The 22,609-nt window shown below is 42.0% G+C and overlaps 1 protein-coding gene across 1 annotated transcript in view; it reads right to left on the minus strand.

Moving 5' to 3' along the window:
- Positions 1-1,088: 1,088 nt before the first annotated feature.
- The window catches only part of FAF1 (Fas associated factor 1), a 458,337-nt gene continuing 436,816 nt past the window's right edge, over positions 1,089-22,609 (minus strand). The window contains exon 19 of the mRNA XM_059922257.1: positions 1,089-1,341. Within this exon, the coding sequence (XP_059778240.1) occupies positions 1,258-1,341 (84 nt within the window). The 3' untranslated portion in view covers positions 1,089-1,257. The remainder of the gene's footprint in view (positions 1,342-22,609) is intronic.

Raw genomic sequence — 22,609 nt, forward strand, 5'->3', positions numbered from 1 at the left:
GGTGAAGGTATAAACAGTGCTTCCACGAACTAAACTCCAAACCCCAAATCCATACATTAACAAGAATCCACATTTACTAAATCACCCCAAATTCTTATATGCAAGTTCAGGCAACACGTGTCTTCTGAGCTAAGCCCCTAAGTTTGCTCTCTTAAATATATGAAGTCAGAATTTTCAGCCGTAGAATGAGATCCCTTTCATTTGAGATGGGAGTCTACCATCTAATACAGAAACCTTAAAAGGATGAAATAGTGGAGCCGGTTCCTTATGACAGCTGGGCTCAGAGTCCATGGGGTGGCTGATCAGATTTTGGTGACAGTCCAGGTGCTTAAAGCACCAAGTGACAAGGTCCAAATGCGTGATGGAATAGAGGGAGCAGAGAGCAGGAGAGAGCTGTGTTCGCTGTACACGGATGGACCAGCAACCTGGGAGCTGGTATCCATGAGGTTCTAACTGCCCAAATGCAAATCTAACCGCAGCTTCCTGCAGCTGGGCCAGATACTGAAGTCCTGGTACTGGTCCTCTTCACACTATCTCAACATTCACATCACAAAGTTTAAACAGTTTCTTACACTGTAATGGAACAGCAAATACCTCCTGGATGGAACCTGGGGACCCAAGGCAGGAGCAGTAAATGAATATGTTGCATATATGTCAAATGCAGTCCTCAAACACAACCTTACGTCTTAGTAAAGAAGTCAGGAAGTACCAACAAAAATGATATGTTTTTTTCCTACAACAATGTTTAATCTCCATGCCAAGAAGTCCCATTTGACTTTTTCCCCCTGCCTCTTGAAATTAGGTGACAAAGTAGAAATTCAGTCATGAGAAGAAAAAGGCAGAGGTGTATGAGCCCTGGCTCAATGAGACACATCAAATACAGAGCAGCTTGGTGTCACAGGTCAGACAGAACTGTCCCAGACACTGTGGGGAAGATGGGCACTGGAGAGGTAAAAATCCTACTTCATGATCACTCACACTTCAACAGCGCATTAGTCACTGAAAGAGGGCGAGGTGAAGGGGGCAAGAGAGGCAGAGCTATATTTCTCTACAATGAGGGTTGGGAACATATACTCGTGGATGGGAAATGTTAAGTAGCTATGTTTATTATTACTTTTTTCCAGCAATCTTGCAAGAGGCAGAAGTGTGACACTGAACTGAGTGAGACGAGCGTGTAGGTGGGTTGGCGAGGAGCCCTTCTCTTGATGCAGGCCTCTGGCTTGTCAAGGAACGGCTGGTTCCACTGCTGGGCCATGTTTACTCTTTTGCTTCAAGGAAAAGGGTTTCTTGAGGGAACAACTTTACCTCCAATAATGATTTATTTGGGTCCAGCTGGGTTACCTAAAAAGAAAGAAAACACATACTCAAAAGACTGGAAGAAGCACTATTTTCTCTCATGGCATTCAGATCCTATCCTGCACATTGATTTTGAGCCTACTTTGCACAGGCACGAGCATTTTCACATCTATCTCATTTGATCCTCAAAATAACCTGTGAGGTAGGTGTTGTTACTCCCATTTTTTAGAAAAATCTTAATTTACATTTTTTTACTGCTTTTTTTTAAATAAGCTTTTAAATTTTTAATTAATTAATTAATTTATTTATGGCTGTGTTGGGTCTTCGTTGCTGCACGCCGGCTTTCTCTAGTTGTGGCAAGCGGGGGCTACTCTTTGTTGCAGGGTGCGGGCTTCTCATTGTGGTGGCTTCTCTTGTTGTGGAGCACGGGCTCTAGGTGTGCGGGCTTCAGTAGTTGTGGCATGCGGGCTCAGTAGTTGTGGCTCACGGGCTCTAGAGGACGGGCTCAGTAGTTGTGGCGCACGGGCTTAGTTGCTCCGCGGCACGTGGGGTCTTCTTGGACCAGGGCTTGAACCCGTGTCCCCTGCATTGGCAGGCGGATTCTTAACCACTGCGCCACCAGGGAAGTCCTGTTACTCTCATTTTATAACCGAGGAAACCAGTGCTCAGAGAGGTCAAGTCTCATAGTTTAGTGGAAGAACTAGCATTTGACCTCAGGGCAGGTGGAGGCCCACTGCTTCCTGCACAGCTCAGCTTGGCCAGCAGAACAGGAGGGCCTTAGGAAAGGGTACTGGTTTCCAAACAACTCACTGGCATTGCTGGGGACCCGTGCTTGGTTAACTCCTGACAGCGGAAAGGGCCTTTTCTGCTCGGTGGGAAAGAGCTAAGCTTTGGGGGCTGATCTTCATGCTAAACATACCTGTAGTAAACTAGAGAGTGCCCATCCCGCCGTGCCCAAAGATGAGTATCTCCCCTGCTGAGGAGAGGCTCCCTAGGGAGGCATATCACAGTCTCCTTGTTGGTGGTGGTGAAGATATTTAGTTCCAAAAAATGAGTCAAGGTCATAATATGACTTTATATTTTAGAAATAAAAAAATGATTATTTTATAATATGAACTATAGAGAATAAAGCTAGACAAAATCTTCTTGGCTCAGTTGGGATATGTTAATCATATAGGAACCCTACATTAGGTTTATGGCCTCCTAGGTCAGGGGCAAGGATGTGATGTGGAGGTTTTCTGAATCCGAGAGTGAGAGAAAAAAACCCAAAAATTTCCTAAAGGGAACATAAATTTTAAAAAGCTGAGAAATACTAGGACAATGGGCTTTGGAACCAGAAAGAGTCTGGTTTAAATCACAGCTGTGTTGGCTATTAGCTTTGTGGCTTTGGAGTTGGTATCAACCCTGTAGGACTGATGTGAGGATTAAGCGAGAAAAAATAAATAATTAGCACAGGGTCTGGCACAGAGCAGGTGTGCAATGAGGGCTGCCGTGTATGTGAGCAACTGTAAGGATGGACAACAGACACACAGATAAATGGACAGCTCCAAGTGTGCATGATGGGAGGCCGGGCAGTCTGCTCTGTCAGACACGTACAGGAGCTCTGGGCCCCTGGGCAGAGACTCTAGCACCTGAGACGGACAATCTTGTCCTCTGCTCAACTCAAGCCACACCTGATGAGATGGCTGCGCTGTCTTCTCCAGGCCGATGGGGAGGGGATGCCCTAGGGGCCTGAGTGTCACAGGCAGGCCGGCGAGCTGAAGGAGGAACACTATCTTTGACTGTATCCAGATGGAAACCTGGTATGCCCAGGAGGGTCATTAAGGAGATACATCTGCCTCCAGAAACCTCTGTGCTTATAAGGAACCCATAGCAAGGCTGCTCTACTGGTATCTCTTGGGCTCTGGGCAGATGGGCAGGCAAGGTGGTGGGGAGGGCCTAGCCTGCTGTCTGTCTTCCAATGCATCCGGGGGCAAGCTGTTGGCAAATGTTTACCCACTTCCCCAATTAACATACAACACTCTGCTGGCTTCTGTCAACAAACAGAGCTACCCTGCCTCTGCTTCTGACTCATTGGCATTTTCTGCCCAGCTGCTTCTGCTATTGTTCTTAATTAACATGCCAGAGCTCTTCCGGCATCTTCTACTTTGTTATTTGTGGTTCGTAAATATGATGTTTGCTGGGAGAAGCCAAAATCATAATACTTCCAGAGCTGTGCATACTGGCAAAAAGATATGCTAGGAAGCAAAAGAGGTTGGGAGGTTGGAGCCTTGGTGCCATGTTGTCAATATGCAAGGTTAGATGTTCAGAAAACACATCCAGTTTTCACTGTGTCTGAGAAAAGTTAAGTGATTTTCCCCAGTCACTTCAAGTGGGAGAGTTGGGACTTGAGAAGGAGAAAACTAGAATTTCTTGAACACCTATTACATGCCAGGCACTTTAAATATGTTATTTCATTTAATCCCTAAACAACCATGCAAGGTTGACAAAATTGAGGCTCAGCATGTTTGCCACTTGTTTAAGGTCACATAGTTAGTGAGGGTCTGTCTATACAGTATAATATTGATAGTAAAAAAGAGTGAAGCAACTAAGATTTAAACTCTAGCTCTGTTACTTACTACCTATATGACCTTGATGATGTAATACAACCTGAGAGCCTCAGTTTTCCCACCTGTAAGATGGGAATAATGAGTTTCTCTTTTATAGGTTGTGCTAGTTAAATGGAATGATGTTGATGAAGGCTCTGGTACAGAGACTGAACCAGTAAGTGCTCAGCTGGTAGCAGCCATTACTGGCTGGAGCGTTGACTTGGGTAGGGCCCTAGTCTGTCTAACTTCAGCTGGAGCTCTTTCCCCAAAGTCTCCGGGAGCCCAGGCCTGCACTAGGCTGTCTCTCTTATTTCCATCTTGCTCCTCAGCAGAAGGGCTCCCTTTTCCCTGATAGGGTAATGTCTCAGTATCTGGAGACCCCCTTCTATAGCTTCAGTGGGGCTGTGCCATCAATGGACTGCTTCACATTAAAGATGGTTTTGTTGGGGCTGTTCCCTCTGGTGCCCCATATCACAAGCAATTTTTTTCTTTGAAGGTCATTTCAGACAGAAATTTAAAGTTAACAAGGACAAATCTGTTTCCATTCTCATCTGCCTGGAGTGGACAGAGAGACTGTAGGGAACCTAGGGAGATGCAGGACACTATATTGTGAGTGGCCATATTGTGAAACGATCCTGCAGTGTTCTGGGCCCCATTCAGGAAGGATGGGGAGTGTGCCAGGAGGGACCTCCTGTTGGAGAGAAGCCTAAAAACCATGTTTTCTAAGACACATCTGAAAAATGGGATATGTCTTCCTGAGAGAGGGCACTGCTGCTATAGGGGCAGGGAGAGGGCTGTGTCAGCCCTCTTTGAATGTCTGAAGGGCTGGCAAGTAGGACAGGTAGACAGAGCAGATGTGTCCTCTGCAGTTCCAGTGGGTAGAGCTGAGACTGGTGAGGTAAAATTGTAGGGGAGCAGAACTCAGCTGGTCAGAAAAAACTTTTTCACAGAGCAGCAGCTGCTGGTTTGGCTATGACTTCTCTTTCTTTTACCTTTCTTCCTTCCCCTCCTGTCTTGTATTTTCTTTTTGTTCTTCATCATCATCATCATCATGGTAGCAACCATCAATTACAGTTGACCCATGAACAACCTGGGGGTTAGGGGCACCACCCCTCCAAGCAGTTGAAAATCACATATAACTTATAGTCAGCCCTCCATATATGCAGTTCCTCCATATTGGTGGTTCCTCTGTAGGCGGGGTTCCACATCCAAGATTCAACCAACTACGAATGGTGTAGTACTGTAGTATTTATTACTGAAAAAAATCCACATGTAAGCGGAGCTGCATAGTTCAAATCCATGTTGTTCAAGGGCCAGTCGTATTAGTGCCTCCCGTGTAGCTGGAACCATGCTAAGTACTTTATATAAAATACCTTAACTAGTCCTCAAAACAGCCAAACAAAGTATGTATTATTGCCATTTTAAAGTTGAAGATACCATGGGTTATCTTGCTCAAGGTTGCAGATAGAATAAGGTTTAAAACTCAAGTCCATCTGACTCCAAAGCTCATGATAACCAGAATGCTTCTGGCCTACATGTTGACAGGCTACCTTGGGAAAATAAAGGGGTAGGGAGGGGAGAGGTGAGGGCACTCTCTGCTGTCCCTAGAAGCATTCAAATAGGGGCTTATTTGTGGAAGAAGATCATGATGATAAAGCTAACATTTATTGAGCATTTAATTTGTACCAGGCATATTCCAAGCATTTAACATTTATAAAAGAATTTAATTTTCATAATAACCCTCTGACGTAGGTATAATTATTATTCCCATTTTATAGATGAGGAAACTGAGCCATGGAACAAATTAAAAACTTGCTCAAGGTCTCAAAGTTGTTAAGGGCAGAGACAGAATGTGAATCATAGCAATCTAGCTTTGGAATCCATATGTTTAACTACTGGACTATTTTGCCAGAGGTGCTGCTAAGAGTAGAGTCCACACAGAGAAAGAAGTTGGATGAAATGACCCTGAGGTTGTTTTCTAACCAAGCTTCTAGGACATAAGATCTTCACTTTAAGAATGGCAAAAGGTCAAGGGTCAAGGAAAAAATCCTGAAATGTTTATAACATACGAATACAGAAACGCAATCTGAGCTTATGTTCTGCCATTTACTTGGGATTTTTACTGAATTATTGACTTTCTAAATCAACAGAGAAACCCACCCTTTGGGACTCCCTGGGGGAAGAGGGGCATTCTCAGATAAGAGGTATGGCCTAACTTTGTCTATGTTAGAAAAGGAAAGTCAACCTTCTTGACATTTTATTCATTATACAATACTTAGGAAACCTAAGTATTTTAGCAAATTGGCTTTGTGAAACTTGTCTATGTTAACAAAAATGGGACATGTTCTTTGCCAAAGAGAGTTATTCTTTTCTAGGTCCCTTTTCTCAGCAGTTCGAACTTTTCATGTACATCGTACTTCTATTATTTCCCTGGGCTTCAGTTTTTTGTCTTTTGTTTTTTTCCCTGAAAAAGTATAACATTGCTGCTGAGAAAAATGTTAATCAATGTGACAGATTCTCATCCTTAGGCCACTCACTCTGAGTGAGTCCCAGAATGTTAGGGTGGGAAAGCTCCTTGAATCCCATATAGTCCAACCCCTTCATTTCACAAGTGGGCAACCTGAGGCTCAGAGAGGTCAAGTGACTTGGCCCTGATCACACAGTTGATAAGTTCAGTATTCTACCCATTTCTGACTTCTGTTTTGGGGTTCTTTCTAGTCACACTATTCTGCTTCTCACTTAAAAAAAAATACCTGAGCATAAATATAACACTACTACTAGGCTGGGAGCTACTTGAGGGCAGGAGCTGAGTAATACTAAAAATAACAGTAGCAGCAATATATGTATAGTACTTTATACTTTGTAAGATATTTACACAAACATTAAATCACAATCTTGTAGGGTCAGCATTATTATCAATCCTTTTTATTTTATTTAATTTTGCTAAGGTAAGCTTTTATTTTGAAATTGAATAAAGGAAAGTCTAGATCTAATATTTTCACATTTAGAAAAAATGCTAGGTTCAACAACTGATTTTGGAATTGAACATCTGCATGCAAAAAAATGAATCTAGATGTGCAGACCTTACAGCCTTCACAAAAATTAACTCGAAATGGATTGTAGACTTAAATGTAAAACACAAATCTATAAAATTTCTAGAAGATAACATAGGAGAAAATCTAGATGACCTTGGGTAAGGTGTTGGCTTTTTGGATACAACACCAAAGGCACAATTCATGAAAGAAATAATTGATAAGCTAAACTTCATTAAAATTAAAAACTTTGCCAAAGAAACTGTCAGGAGAGTGAGAAGACAAGACACAGACCAGGGGAAAATACTTGCAAAAGACACACCTGATAAAGAGCTATTATCCAAAATATACAAAGGGACTTCCCTGGTGGCGCACTGGATAAGAATCCGCCTGCCAATGCAGGGGACACGGGTTTGATCCCTGGTCCGGGAAGACCCCACATGCCTCGGAGCAACTAAGCCCGTGCGCCACCACTACTGAGCCTATGCTCTAGAGCTCGCGTGCCACAACTACTGAAGCCCGCACACCTAGAGCCCGTGCTCCACAACGAGAAGCTACTACAATGAGAAGCCTGCGCACCGCAACGAAGAGTAGTCCCTGCTCGCCACAACTAGAGAAAGCCTGCGTGCAGCAACGAAGACCCAACACAGCCAAAAATAAATAAATAAATAAATTTATTTTTAAAAAAGGAAAAAATATATATACATATACACAAAGAACTCTTAAAATTCAACAATAAGAAAATGAACAACCCAATTAAAAAATGGGCTGAAGACCTTAAAGACACCTCATTAAAGAGGATCTACAGATGGCAAATAAACATATGAAAAGATGCTCCTCCACATCATATGCCATCAGGGAAATGCAAATTAAAACAACAATGAGATACCACCACACACCTATTAGAATGGCCAAAATCCAGAACACTGACAACACCAAATGCTGACACTCATATATTGCTAGTGGGAATGCAAAATGGCATAGCCACTTTGGAAGACAGTTTGGTGGTTTCTTACCAAATTAACCATATTTTTACTACATAATTCAGTAATCGCACTCCTTGGTATTCACCCAAAGAAGCTGAAAACCTAAGGTCCACAACAAAACCTGCACACAGATGTTTAATAAGCACCTTTATACACAACTGCCAAAACTTGGAAGCAACCAAGATGTCCTGCAGTAGGTGAATGGATAAGTAAACTGGAACATCCAGACAACGAAATATTATTCAGTGCTAACAAGCTTTCAAGGTACTCTCACATATATTAGCTAAACCTTAGAGCTATCCTAAGAGATTGGACTAATTTATCCTCATTTCTGCAGATGAGAACACCAAAACTCAAATAGGGACATTACTTACACGTGGTCATACAGCTAGAAATTGGTGGAGCTCAGGTCTTCTCACTCAAATCCTGAGCTCCTTCTACTCTATGAGGCAGCACAAAGGCTGCATATGTAAATTCCCATATTATAGTAAAGCTGAATATATCTGCCCTTGGTTTTGTTCAAAATTAGCATTTACTTTAAACTTGGGAGAACAACTAATTTTTTGGTAAGCTATGAGTAACATATTTTGTTAGTTATTTTGTTATAAAACATGCATATTAAATATTACAAGTTTAAAAAATAATTGTTAATGTCATCAGTACCAAAAAAGTTACCATTTGTTTGGCATTTTATAAGTGCCAGGAACTATACTAGTTGTTCTATATATTACCTAATTAAATGGTCACAACAATCCTATGAGATAAGTACTGCTATTATTCTCATTTTATAGATGAATTCTCTGAGGTCAAAAATGGTTAAGGGACTTGCCCGAGTAGGTAGGTAGGAAAGATAATGCTGGAATTTGCACCCAGGTTTGTGAGCGTTTAGCCTGTATCTGATGCACTGCCCTTCACTGCCTCTTAACCTCTGATCCTACTTCTAAACAGGGGACAGTTAATGTGACTAAAGGCTTTCCCTTGGCCATAAAGAAAGCAGGCATTCTGCAGCTGTCCTGGCTCATGTCCCTGTTGTGGCACAAGCTTTGCTGTTCCCCACGGGAACATAGGCTATCTTTCGTTACTGTCAACTTGGTTCTAATAGCTAATTGTCCATTTTCTTTAAACACCTTTTGATGAGCTGGGAATCCTTAAAGAGGGCAGTTACACCTACAAAGTATCAGAGGGAGAACTTAAGAGCCAACCTGCTGGTCATGTGCTGATCAGGGTGTGAAAAGGCTTTGGTAACTGTAAAGTCTTTTGCGAACATAAGGGATTGATCATCATCATCCACAACACCAGTTGTAGCTCCTACTAACTTCTCCTCTACATTTGCTGCAGGTGGTAATGCAACCCCAAAAAGAACTTCCAATCTGGAAGGGTCCCATTATGGGATTACACTCTGGCTTATTTACATCCCAGCTTCTGGTGTAGTTTCTGGACCGATCTGCCTCATTGGATCACAGACAAGCAGTGGCACTGGGGTGAGGGTTTCCAGGAAACAGTGTCACATGCTATTCTTTCCATTATTAAAGTGCAGTAGAACAGCTAGGGTGCTAGAAAGTGAGGCTGGGTGGGTCTTCTGTGGCTGCAAAGCACAGGATGCCTCTACGACATTTTCTTTCCTTGACTTTTAATTTTTTTTAAATTTTTAAATTAATTTTATTAATTTTATTAATTAATTAATTTATTTATTGGCTGTGTTTGGTCTTCATTGCTGCACATAGGCTTTCTCTAGTTGTGGCGAGCGGGGGCTACTCTGCGGTGCGTGGGGTGTTTCTCATGGCGGTGGCTTCTCGTTGCGGAGCACAGGCTCTAGGTGCACGGGCTTCAGTAGTGTGGCTCTCAGGCTCTAGGGCGCAGGCTCAGTAGCTGTGGTGCATGGGCTTAGTTGCTCTGCGGCATGTGGGATCTTCCCGGACCAGGGATCGAACCCGTGTCCCCTGCATTGGCAGGAGGATTCTTAACCACTGCGCCACCAGGAAAATCCCTTTCCTTGACTTTTTTAGTTGGGAAGAAGGGAGAATGAAAGAAAAGTTAAAGGAAGAACAAAGGGAGAGAAAACTAAGGCATAGGCTGCCCTATCTGTTCCTTGTTTTATCATATTATAATAATGATAACAACAGTTAACATTTACTGGGGGGACTTCCCTGGTGGTCCAGTGGTAAAGAATCCGCCTTCCAATGCAGGGGACGTGGGTTTGATCCCTGGTCAGGGAAGTAAGATCCCACATGTCGCGGGGCAACTAAGCCTGTGGGCCACAACCACTGAGCTCGCATGCCTCAATGAGAGAGCCTGCGTGCTGCAAACTACAGAGCCCACGCGCCCTGGAGCCCATGAGCCACAACTAGAGAGAAGCCCATGTGCCACAACGAAGAGCCCGCATGCCTCAATGAAGATCCCGCGTGCCGCAACTAAGACCCTACGCAGCCAAAAAAATAAAGAAAAAAAAATTGTTACTTAAAAACAAAACAAAACCGGACTTCCCTGGTGGTGCAGTGGTTAAGAATCCGCCTGCCAATGCAGAGGACACGGGTTCAAGCCCTGGTCCGGGAAGATCCCACATGCCACGGAGCAACTAAGCCTGTGTGCCACAACTACTGAGCCTGTGCTCTAGAGCCCGCGAGCCACAACTACTGAGCCCACGTGCCACAACTACTGAAGTGCGCATACCTAGAGCCTGTGCTCCACAACAAGAGAAGCCACAGCAATGAGAAGCCTGAGCATCACAATGAAGAGTAGCCCCCGCTCCCACAACTACAGAAAGACCACGCGCAGCAACAAAGACCCAACTCAGCCAAAAATAAATAAATTAAAAAAAAAAAACCAAAACATTTATTAGGAGCTTTCTAGGTGCTAACTGTTCCAAGTATTTTATAAGTACTACACAACCCTATGAGGGAGGTACTATTACCTCCACTTTAAAAATGAGGAATAGAAGCTCAGAGAGATTATATAACCTGCCTAAGATTGCACAGGCAGGAAGTGACAGAGCAAGGATTTAAAACTAGGTCTGGCTCCAAAGTCTGTTTTCTTAACCACCACACTAGATACTTTTAGTACTGTAGTCATACACTAGACTATTTATTCTAAGTCTCTTGCTTGGAAAGACTATCCCTTCATGTAACTGAAGCATATACCTCCCCACAACAAAGTATATTACTACCTCGGGCATCTGGGGAAATTTCACTCATCTAGCTCCTCAGTTATCACAGACCTAGTGATTGTTAGAGCTGGAGGGGTCTTTAGAGGTCATCTCTGTAACAGATGCGGAAAGAAAAGCCCAGTGAGTGGAAAGAACTTACCCAATGTTTCTCAGCACTCATGGCAGATCTGGGACCAAATCTGGAGTCTTCATTCCCAGCCTGTGCCTTTAGATGGGCTGTTAAATGAGGATACCAATTCTAAAGTGTTGCTAATGTCACAATGGCCTCAAACTTGGCACATTGTCAGGGAGATCCTAGGCACCAAACAAAAAATGTGACGCTTTCCTTGCACTGGTATACCTGATGGTGGTTTTGGTCACTATACGAGTTTTTTTAAAAAGTGAAAGCAGGTTTATTGAGAGAGATACATATTCCAACGGCAGAATGCAGTCCACCTCATAAGGCAAGAGCAGCCTGGTCACTATACTATTAAACAATGTTAGTGGGGGAAGGCCCAGAGGGAACAGAGGGACTTCTATCAAGAAGGGTAGGGTGGGGCGGAAAGCCTCTTCAGTCTAGAAACACAAGAAGATCGAAGTCCTGTCCCTCTTGGGCTCTGGAAGACACAATTTCAAGTAACTAAGAGGAAGTCCTGCTTTACAGAGTGGTTTGCAAGCTCACTGTTTCTGAAAGCTTTATAAACAGGGTATAGGCAAATCATGAATGAGGATTCTGGAGTGTGGCAACAGAAATCTAGTGCAGATCAGCCCTAGTGGTGTGCCAGTTACAGGTGTACCACGATACTGGTCTCATCCCTCAAAGCAGCCAGAATCCTCAGGGCTGAGTTGCCTTTGACCCTGAGTAACCTGGTATGATTACCCCAATGACGCACACAAACATTTTCAGTGTGTGTGATGATCTGACACAGGCTGGGAAGCAATGATCGAGGGGACATGCCTCACTTTCAGAGGCTGGTATCATGGAAGGTAGCGGGCTCTTGTATAAAAGGCTCCGAGGACGCCTCTGTTAAAAGATTGGTCCACAACACTAACCACTGTGTTTGGAACAGGACACTAAGAGACAAATGAAAGGAGAGAAACCTGTTAACCGGTCAGGTTAGAACTGCTACTTCAGCCTAAAAACCCTCTGAGAAACCCTGATTATTGTTTGCCCCAGATCACCAGTAGACATGGATTAAATGCTAATTAGGGAGCCAGTAAGAAAAAGTTCTGGTGGATTTTGAATCTTGGCTCTGCAAGAATACTCCTGAGCAAGTGACTTAACCTCCAGAAGACCCAAATTTCTCATCTGTAATGACAACATCATTCAACACCCAATAAGCTCTAATACATCATTTCTCTCTGGGTCTCTCCTGCCACTTGAGAGAGAGTTGAACAAAGTATCTGAGCCTGCCTCTATCCTACTTAAAACTCTTACATGATTCCTTGCTACAACAGGATAATTCCTTTTTGCTTTGACCTCATTTCCCCCAATTTGTGAATGGGTGGTGTTTCTGGCTAGGCTCATAACACATCTGTAGTGGAAGACATGGCCAGAAAGACAGTTTGGAGATAGATTGTGAAGGGCTAAAATGCCTTATTATGTTTAGTTTAAACTTCTGGAAAAAACCTTTCTCCCTGGCTTCAGAGAGATCTGGAGTGGCATACTAGATGTACTCTTCAGGCAGAGTAGCTGGGGAGAAAGTAAGCATTTTGAATGCATTTTAATACTCAAGCAGGGCCATGCGAGCTGGTGCGTGCGTAACTCTGAACGCAAACACCGCTCAAGAGCTGGAGCTTTGAACAGGAGTTAAAAGAGTTGAGTCCCTAACGACATACAAAAGACTTGCTGGTGTGATTTATTCTGATGTATTTACTTATCCAATTACCAAAACAGCAGGAGATCATTAAATTTTCTAGTTACCAGATGCAGCACGTTCAATATCTTAAATGTTACCAAGGCTCTATCTGAGCTATTTTGATATTACATTTCACCCACCCAAAGCTTATGAAACTGGAAGGCAGGAATCATGAACAGAGCAGGTGTTTTCTTTGAAGGTTGGTCCAGTGGGCGCCTGTACTATGCCAAACTTATACCAGCTCCCAAACTCGTGGATTTAAGGAAAAGTACCGTGATGAGAAACAAAAGGATTTAGGAGAGAAGATGTTAAGAAAGTGGTACTTGAGGGTGGCTGGAGATATGCATTTTACCTGGCCAGAAATTTCTTCATGCTTGTTTCCTATCAGTTCAGTCCTGATGTCCACAGAAGGTCAGGCCTCAGAGTAGAGGAGGAGAGAAGGGAATAAGCACCCTCTGAGTGACCACACACCTGGCTCCTAACCCTAGGTCAGCATACTATTTCTGACCAACTGTGTGATCACGAAAAAGTCACCTTTCCTCCTCTGAGTTTCCTTGTTTGTTAAACAAGGATGTTGACATCTGATGCACCACCTTATGGGCCTGCAATGAGCATCACCACAGCCTGTCATCATGCAAACATCTCCTGGATAAGACTGAATAGCTTAAAGGCAGGACTGTTTCCTGTATCCCCAACATCCAGCAAAGAATCTGGTGCATTATATGCTCTCATAAGTGCTTGCTGAAAAAATGATCAAACCAGAGAATGTACATCATGGAACATCGAAAAATACAGAGCAAGCCTTTATTAACATTTTAGGAGTAAGTCACAAAATAGACATTTATTCTATTTTCTTTTGAAAAAAAAATCAAATAAGTAAAATCTGGGCCTAAACTTTTTGAAAGGGTGGTGGTGGCTTGGCCCCAACATTCTTTACTATTTTGATCTCTAAATACTATCTCCTCAAAGACCTTATGCTCCAGTTGACCAGAGCAGTTTGCTATTCCCCATTTATGTCTCGTGCTTCTCTTCTCTGAACCTTTGCTTATGTTGTTTCCACCATTGGACTGTCCTTTCCGCCCAGTCCTACCTGTTGAAAACTTACACATCCTTCAAAGCTCAGCTCAACTGCTACTTCTCCCGTGAAACCAGGCCTAAGTGACAGAGCATCTTCTCCGATTCACTGGGCCATGGCTCCTGTGACAAAGGGGCCGTACATGTTCACTGTGGTCTCTCCATCATATTCCTATTCCACTGCCCCGCATGTGGCCAATTCATATTTGCTTAACTAATACCTTTGCTTCCCCTTACGCTTCTCAGACAAGGTGGCTTAAAGGTCTGCTGGCAGACTCAAGGTCAGTGTTTAAACTGGAAAACAGGCACAGGCAATGCCAACCTTGTCCTTTGTTAAAATAGTACTCCTATACTTTGACCAGGCAAGGCAACCCATTTCTGGGGACCTACCCCAAAGGATCAGCTACAGTCTCATACTGAGCTATCTGTCTGTTCTGTCTCTCACGTTATTTTGCAATTGTCTATGAGTCTGTCTCTCCAGTTACATTGAATTCCGAGGGCATAAATGAGGTCTTACTGGCTATCTATCCCCAGGGCCTACTATACTGCTGGAAACAGTACGAATTCAACAAATGTTTGCTGAAAGACTGACTTACTGAATGACTGAATGAAGGCTCCCCACTCCTCCCTAAAGCCTCCACCGACCCAAAGTCAAAAGAAGCCATAGCCCCAGACCTCTTCCCGTAGCCTCACTCCTATGGCAGGCAGAGCCTGCCAGTGATACCATCAACAGGTCACCCAGGCAAGTCCTCTAGCTCTGGACTCTCTCTGGCCCTTACCTCAGTCAGCCCTGCTGCACCGACATAGGGACTGAAAATAAGTTTGCATCAGTTGCCCTTTCAGAAGGGACAGATTTTTCCCTGTCTATTTAAACTGCTGTTGGAATTGGATAATTAGAAGGATTTAAAAAATCTTTAATACTCTAAACAGAGAAAACTGGTTCTGAATTATTAAGCAACATTTTCAATGCATCTGAATAACCTTAAGTGACTTAACTGCCACCTGATCCTAAGCTCTGGCTCAGATAAATAAATGTGAAATATTGTCAAAGCCCCAGCTTATAGGAGCTGCCAGCTACAGTAAATAAAAGCTTAAGTCCCCATAAACTGCTTGGGACAGAGACATTCTCATATAAAAGGAGTGAAAGAAGATGATCTTAAATAAAGCCAGTAGGACGGGGAAGCCAATGGTTTTGTTTTAGTTTTCAGAAGAGAGTTGTCAATGGAGCAGGTATTATCTATATCCAGGTCATTTAATTATAGAATCACATAGTATCAGAGCTGACAGAAGATTAAGAAAGCACTTATCTTAATCTCTTCATATTTCAGATGAGGAAAACAGGACCCAGAGAAGTATGTACCTTCCTTGAGATCACACAACAAATGGATGGAAGAGTGAAAATTCTGTCCTAGGTTGCCTGGCTCCCAGCTTAGTCCCCTCTCCACTACATTCTTCTGAGAATGTCCTGCTGGAGATGTCAAAATAAGAGGCTGACAACTGGCTGTTAAGAAACACCTGAAATATCTTTTCCCATCCCCTCACTTTCAATCTATGTGCGTCCTTTGCCCTAAAGTGGGTCTCTTGTAGGCAGCATATTGTATGCTTTTGTTGGAGGTTCCTTAAAAAGCTAAAAATAGAGTTACCATATGACCCAGCAATCCCACTCCTGAGCATATACCTGGAAAAGACGAAAACTCTAATTCGAAAAGATACATGCACCCTAATGTTCATATAGCAGCACTATTTACAATAGCAAGACATGGAAGCAACCTAAGTGTCCACTGACAGATGAATGGATAAAGAAGGTGTGGTATACATATACAACGGACTATTAGTCATAAAAAAAGAATGAAATATTGCCATTTGCAGCAACATAGATGGACCTAGAGATTATCACACTAGGTGAAGTAAGATAGAGAGACAGTCACATATCATATGATATCACTTATCTGTGGAATCTAAAAAAATGATAAAAATGAACTTATTTACAAAACAGAAATAGACTCACAGACATAGAAAACAATCTTATTGTTACCAAAGGGGAAAGGGGGGCGGGAAGGACAAATCAGGAGTTTGGGACTAACAGATACATACTACTATATATAAAGTAGATAAACAAGAAGGACCTACTGTATAGCACAGGGAATTACATTCAATATCTTGTAATAATCTATAGTGGAAAAGAATCTGAAAAAGAATATATATATATTTATATAGATATATGGATGCCTTCCTCAACCATCAGGATACCATAAATTATATATGAGTTTCTGCCTGGTGAGATGAGAAATACCAAAACAGTAGATGCATGAATGGGTAGGAATATTTTATTTCTTCTCATTTATTTACTAGACAAATATTTCCTGAGTGTTTACTACAATATCAGAAACTGTGCTGGGTACTGGGATATAATAGTGAACACGGCACTATCTCTGCCCTCAAGGAGTGTAGAGTCTAGAGCAGGACGCGCAAGAAATTGGCCCACAGCAATTCAGAACAGTAAAGGGCTACGATATGGAAGAGGGCAGCAGGGGAGCACAAGGAAGGCAAACACCTAACTCGCCCTAGTGTGTCAATCAACTACATATTGCTCTTTCCTCCTTGTCTCATTCTAATATGCACAACTGTTTCCTACAATCTAATTAACCATTTTACTGACATACTTTCATATACAATAAACCAGTATTAGTCGCTTAGTTATGTGCCAGGCACTGTACTAGGGAACATTCAGATGAATTAGACATAATCCCAATTAACTTCAGACTTCATGTGAACAATTCTTTTTTTTGTTTAAAAAAATGTGTATCTTACCCTCATTTTGTGACTATGTAAACTTGGGTCAACCATTTCTGCTTTTGGTGCCTTCGGTTTTTCTATGCCTTGATCAAGTTACTTTCTTTCTCTGCATCTTGGCTTTCTCATCTATAAAATAAGGGTCTTTTCTAGTTCTCACAGTCTAAAATGCATGCATGGGGAAGGCCTGTTCACACAAGGCTCTTATAACCAGAGGACGGAAAGTGAAATAAATTTGGAAATATCAAAAGAATCTTCAGGTTTGGGATTCAGCCAAAGACATTAAACCTGAATCCTTGAGGTCCTGGTTCTGGGTGAAGAGCAGGGTGTGGTCTGGGTGAAGTAGGCAGGGGCTGGAGCTGGAGCTGGAACTGGCATTGCAGTGAGGCCTGGGGGATCTGGCATCATGATGCACATGCTACTGCACTGGAACTCCAGCACTGGCTTTGAAAATTACAAGGAGTGTCTAGAAAAGGTTAATCTGTGCATATACACATTTGCAGTTGTTTGTATTTAGAATGGGGTTATTATACAGACTTTAAGTGAGCAACACGTGTCTGCAGAAGCACCTGGAATACTGAGCACAGAACTAATGATTTTTTATTTATGGCCAGATGGAGCCAGATTGGATTGTATGTATACCCTTAAAAAGTTTATTTGATTTCTGATAGAGCAATTTCAAATGATATAGTGCTTTATAAGCACCTTATAAAATTAAGTTCTGGCGTAAAGTAAGTAATTTGGAAGGTTTAAATACATCAACATACCTATACACAATCCTAATAGTCACTCCATTTTATTTTCAGCATGGTGTAGGGAAAGAACCTGGGTTTTAGGAATCAAATACTGGTATTGATATTTATTGTGCAACCTTGAAAATTTAAGCTCTCTAAGCTTGTGTGTCCTCATCTGTAAAATGGGGGTGATATGCATCTTTCAGAAAACTAATATACTTGATTGTGCATATAATAGGAATAAAATAAATGACTTTAGTCATTGTTATAACCTCCCACTGTTCCAAGTACTTTGTAAATGAGTTAAAAAGGGGCAAAGGTAGATTTTATTAAGGCTCTGAATTCCACTCAGCTTCCATGAAATGCCTGCAATCACCTCAAACATATTTTAAAAACTCCTTTGTGTATTCCTTTGATCTGGTCAGGGGCATACAATGATGGGTTTTCTTATATAATATCACTGGTTCTCTCAATACCTTTGTGGGTTAGCAAGATCCTTTCCTCTCCTTACCATCAACTTCATCACGACGGCTTAGATATACCGAGCATTTACTGTATACTAGTGCTTTACAAGTATCACTTCATTTTTACAGCAGCCCTGTGAAGTAGGTACTATCATTATCCTTTTCTTATAGATGAGGAAATTGAGCTACATAGAGGCTAAGTAATTTGCCCAAGATTAAAAAGCTAGGAAATGCAGAGTTGAGGTTCAGCCTGGGACTCCAGAACTCAAGTCTTTTAACTACTGTCCTGTACTGTCTCTCTGTCCCTCATCTCCTTCAAATGTTCCTCATCTCCTTCAAATCTACTCGTTACTGCCAGGGGTCTTTTTTTGGTATAAAACTAGTCTCACAGTTTAAATCTCTTTATCCTCTTTAGAAAGCACCACCTAGACTTTCTCCTGGCACCTCAGACTTAACAAATCCAAAAGTGAACCTGCGTCTTCATCTGTCTTCTTGGATTTCTGCACATGGTAACTAGCATGTTCCTAGTAATTCAGGCTGGGAACCTCTAAGCACCTTTGACAACTCCTTCTTCCTACCCTACCCAGCACCCGGACATAGCTAGACAACCACCAGATCTCACTGATTCTTTCTTCTTCCTGATTCTGTGCCTCCTCTTCATCCTCATTGCTGTCATCTCAGTTCTGACTCCCATAAACCTGTTGTCTGGTCGACTTCAAGTCCTATCTGGTTTCCCTTTCCCAGGCTCTACTACTCTAATCCTTTCTGATAAAAATAATCAACAGGTTTGAGAAAAAAACAGAAATGTGGCATCAAAAGACCTAGCTGGAGCTATTGCTCTGCAACTTATTAGCTACCCAATTTGTTAGACATTTGACAGCTCTAAGTCTAAATTCCTTATCTTTAATACAAGGCTCAACATCTACCTTAACTAGTTCAAATTTCCACTAGAATTGGTTTTGTGAGGGCAAAAACTTTGTTTAGCCTATTCACTACTGTATCCCCAATGTCTTATGCATAAGCGGTACTCAAATATTCTTTGGATTAATGCAAAGAAAACTCTCCACTATTTTTCATCTCCTATCTCATTTTCCTCCATGCCCAACTTTATATCCTAAATTCAGTCATAGCAAACTGTGTGCAATCCCCAGTCAGTGGCCCCTAAGCATAGTGCTGAAGTGCTACCTAGTGTTCCTAAGTGTAAGAAGGCTGTGATGTGCCTTATGGAGACTGTGTGTGTGTTAGATAAGCTTCATTTAGGCATGAGTTGTAGTACTGTTGGCCATGAGTTCAATATTAATTAATCAACATTATATATTAAATAAACCGTCTTTAAACAGAAACACACATAAAACAAGGTTATGCATTGATTGATGAAAATGGAGGCTCATAGTAATTTAACCCTATATTTCCCCTGAGGCAATGATTATTTACTAATTTAGTGTTTGTGACACTTTCTACAACATAACTACTGCAAATCATAAAAACTGACTGTAACACTCAGTTCTAAAACCAATAGCTCCCCACAGCCTTCAGAATAAAATTGTAATTTCTTAGCTTCAGGTACATTGCTCACTACAATCTGCACCCCTGACACAGACGTTTTTGTTCAGCCAAATCTGTGTATGCTTCATGTTGTGCCTTGTTTGGTGATATGTGCCGCTTGCCTGGTAGGATGATCTCCTGCCTTATTTCCCCTACCAGACTTGGCCTTGTAGACCAAGGCCATGTTATAATTATCATCACATCCTCCACAGTGTGTGCCATCCACCCATCCTCCATCCACCCACAATTCAGGGAGCCCCTACTCTGTGATAGGCCTGTGTGTGCCCTGTGTCAGAAACAGGGGGTGCAAAGGCAAATAAGACAGTATAGCTACTGCCCTAACTGAGTTTACAAAGAGCAGGTCCTGGAGGACCCTGACATAAATGAAGTAAGTCTCCATGAGGAAATAAGCCTGTCTTTGACCCTAGGGAAAATATCATGAACTAATTCAGGAATGTTTCCAACTATGAAAGAAATCTGCTGTCTTGGTAAAACAGAATGCAGATATTAGACTCTAGATATTTCTACCTGAACACCCTCTCAACCTTTTGTTATTGGGCATGTAAGGTAGACTGATATCCTTCCTGGAAAAGCTGGTAGTTTCCAAACAGTTAACAGTGGATAAAGATTCCTTGTCTTCTTGAAACCAAAACACGAAAGAAAAAATAAGGATAGGAAAGATGGAGTGGGAGTGAAGAGAGAAATAATCACCATTACCATCATACCAATTACCATTATTAGATTCTTACTCTGTGTTAAATGCTATATATATTAAACATTTCACATTTATTCTTTCAGTTAATGCTCACAACAACCCTTTAAAGTAGATACTGTTACTCTCATTTTACCAAGAGATTAAGTAATCCCTCTAAGATCACTCAGTGAAAAGTGGATCTAGAATTCAAGGCCAGGTCCATTTGACTCCAGGCTCGTGTATGCTCTTGTTTCAGACTACAATGCCTCTGAAATGTGATTGAAAAGAAGAGGTACTGTTAAATAAATCATCCTTACAGTGTTGATTTATACTTGCTTATAAGACAAGCAAGGAAAAATAAATACCAACAACTCCCCCTTTATTTTAAGTAGCCAGTTTGTATAAAGTATTATATCTCTGTGGTGAGGGAAAGTAGCTGCAGCTTCAAGAACAACTGCAGGAGCCCTGAGCAGACCACTACAGATTTTGGGGCAAGTTTACATTGAATATGTTGGCACCCTAGAAAGTAGGAGATGGCCATCTCCAGGGACTGAGTTTCCCTCGGGTTCTCTTGAAAGTCTCCTCTGAAAATACAGGATTAACTGATGCCTGTTAGTATCCTGAAGCTACTTTTACCCTTCACTACAGGACTAAGTTCTGCTACAAGTGAAGATGAGAGGCAAAGTCAAATGCTTAGAAGCTTCCCAGTTTACAGAGTTCCACCTCCATATCCAGTAGTAAACCCCAGAAGTGAATCTGAGATGTGTCTATCATAAAAAATAAAACTATATGTGCACAGAAGAGGCCTGATGACTATTCTTTTGAAAGGCTTGCTTACAAGGCTGGCATCTGGGAACCTGGTTTTCAGGAGGATTTGCACTATTCCCAGAACTGATAATAGTGGTTCACTGTGCCTAAACTGCTTGTGCAAACAACATAGTTTATGCTGAACACCTGCTTTTTTTCTGGGACTCTGAGATTTTGGTACATACCAGGCAGAGGGTACCTACGTGATCAGCCCCCAATGAAACCCCTGGGCACTGAAGTCCCTAATAAGCTTCCTTGCTTGGCAACATTTCACATGTTGTCTCAAATCATTGCTGGGGGAATTAAGTTCATCCTGTGTAATTCCACTGGGAGAGGACCCTTCGAAGCTTTGCCTGGTTTCTCCTAGACAACCCATGTGCCTTTTCTCTTTGCTGATTTTGCTTTGTATCCTTTTGCTGTAATAAATCACAGCTGTGAGTATGACTACATGCTGAGTTTTGCTATGGAATCATGGAACTCTGGAGTGGTCTTGGGACCCCTGCCCCACAGATGGTGTCAGAAGTGGGATTCAAAAGTCTAACCCGGCTCATTGAAATATGGTGGAAGCACTGTTTTTTGGGGAGAAAAAAGGATGAAGAAGCAGGGAATGATGAACCTTTGGTGCCTGGGTGGATATAGAGTCATTTGTCCATGGTATGAAACAGCAGCTCAGCTGATGGTCTGTTGTAATAGGTAAAATTTACCTCATGGAATTTTAAAATGATAGATCCAATTCCAGGAGAGTTGGTTTATTGGCTCCCCTTACTGCTTTTGGTTGTACTGGCTGACGTGAGGGGAAAAAGGTGCAGCCTTGTAATGCCTTTGGTTTTTTTTCTCTTTTCCAGGTGGCAAGAGATTGGATGGGTCAAAAATGTTAAAAGTTTGTACTGTTCTCTCCTTTAAGTGGGAGGGAAAAAAATGTTAAATCAGTTCCCTGGACTGGAGCACAATTTTAGATAAACGAGCGGGAAAATTAAGGGAGAAAAATACTTCAGCCATTTCTTCAGTTGGCTGCTGTTACCCTTGCTGCAGCAGCCTAGTATGGCTCCCTTCCTGACTTCCCTTGCATTCCAGGAGGGATCTTCCCCCAGCAACTTTAATATCATCCTTGTAAATGCTAAATTTACTGTTGGAAGGTTAAGTAAATTTGCAATGAGGAAAAAAAGCGGGGATTAAAAAAATAATCGTTTTGTGGCTACTACATTTGGGTATATGGTAAAAATTGATATAAAACATTATATAGCACTAATTAATTTCATAAATGCTAAAGGAATCAGCTCAATTAGGGAAAGCCGCAAAGAAAGAGTGTTAGTAGAACACGATTGCCTTGCTTTTTGCTGCTGGTGAATGGGTTAGAATTTAAACTCTTTGAATAACAGAACAAGTCTCCAGAACTAATGATTTTTGCTTATTGGAGGCTCTGAAAAAAGGGAGACAACACAGACAAGAGAGGCAATCTCCAGATAGAGATACATGTAGGGAGTTTTAAAAAGCAGTTTTTAGTTTGATAATGGTACTTATAAAATCAGATGTCTGATCTTTAGAGGCTAATGATTTTCCAGCATACTGTGCATATTTTTGAGTAGGTAAATTTG

This window comes from Balaenoptera ricei, chromosome 1 (assembly GCF_028023285.1).
Source record: "Balaenoptera ricei isolate mBalRic1 chromosome 1, mBalRic1.hap2, whole genome shotgun sequence".
Lineage (NCBI taxonomy): Eukaryota > Metazoa > Chordata > Mammalia > Artiodactyla > Balaenopteridae > Balaenoptera > Balaenoptera ricei.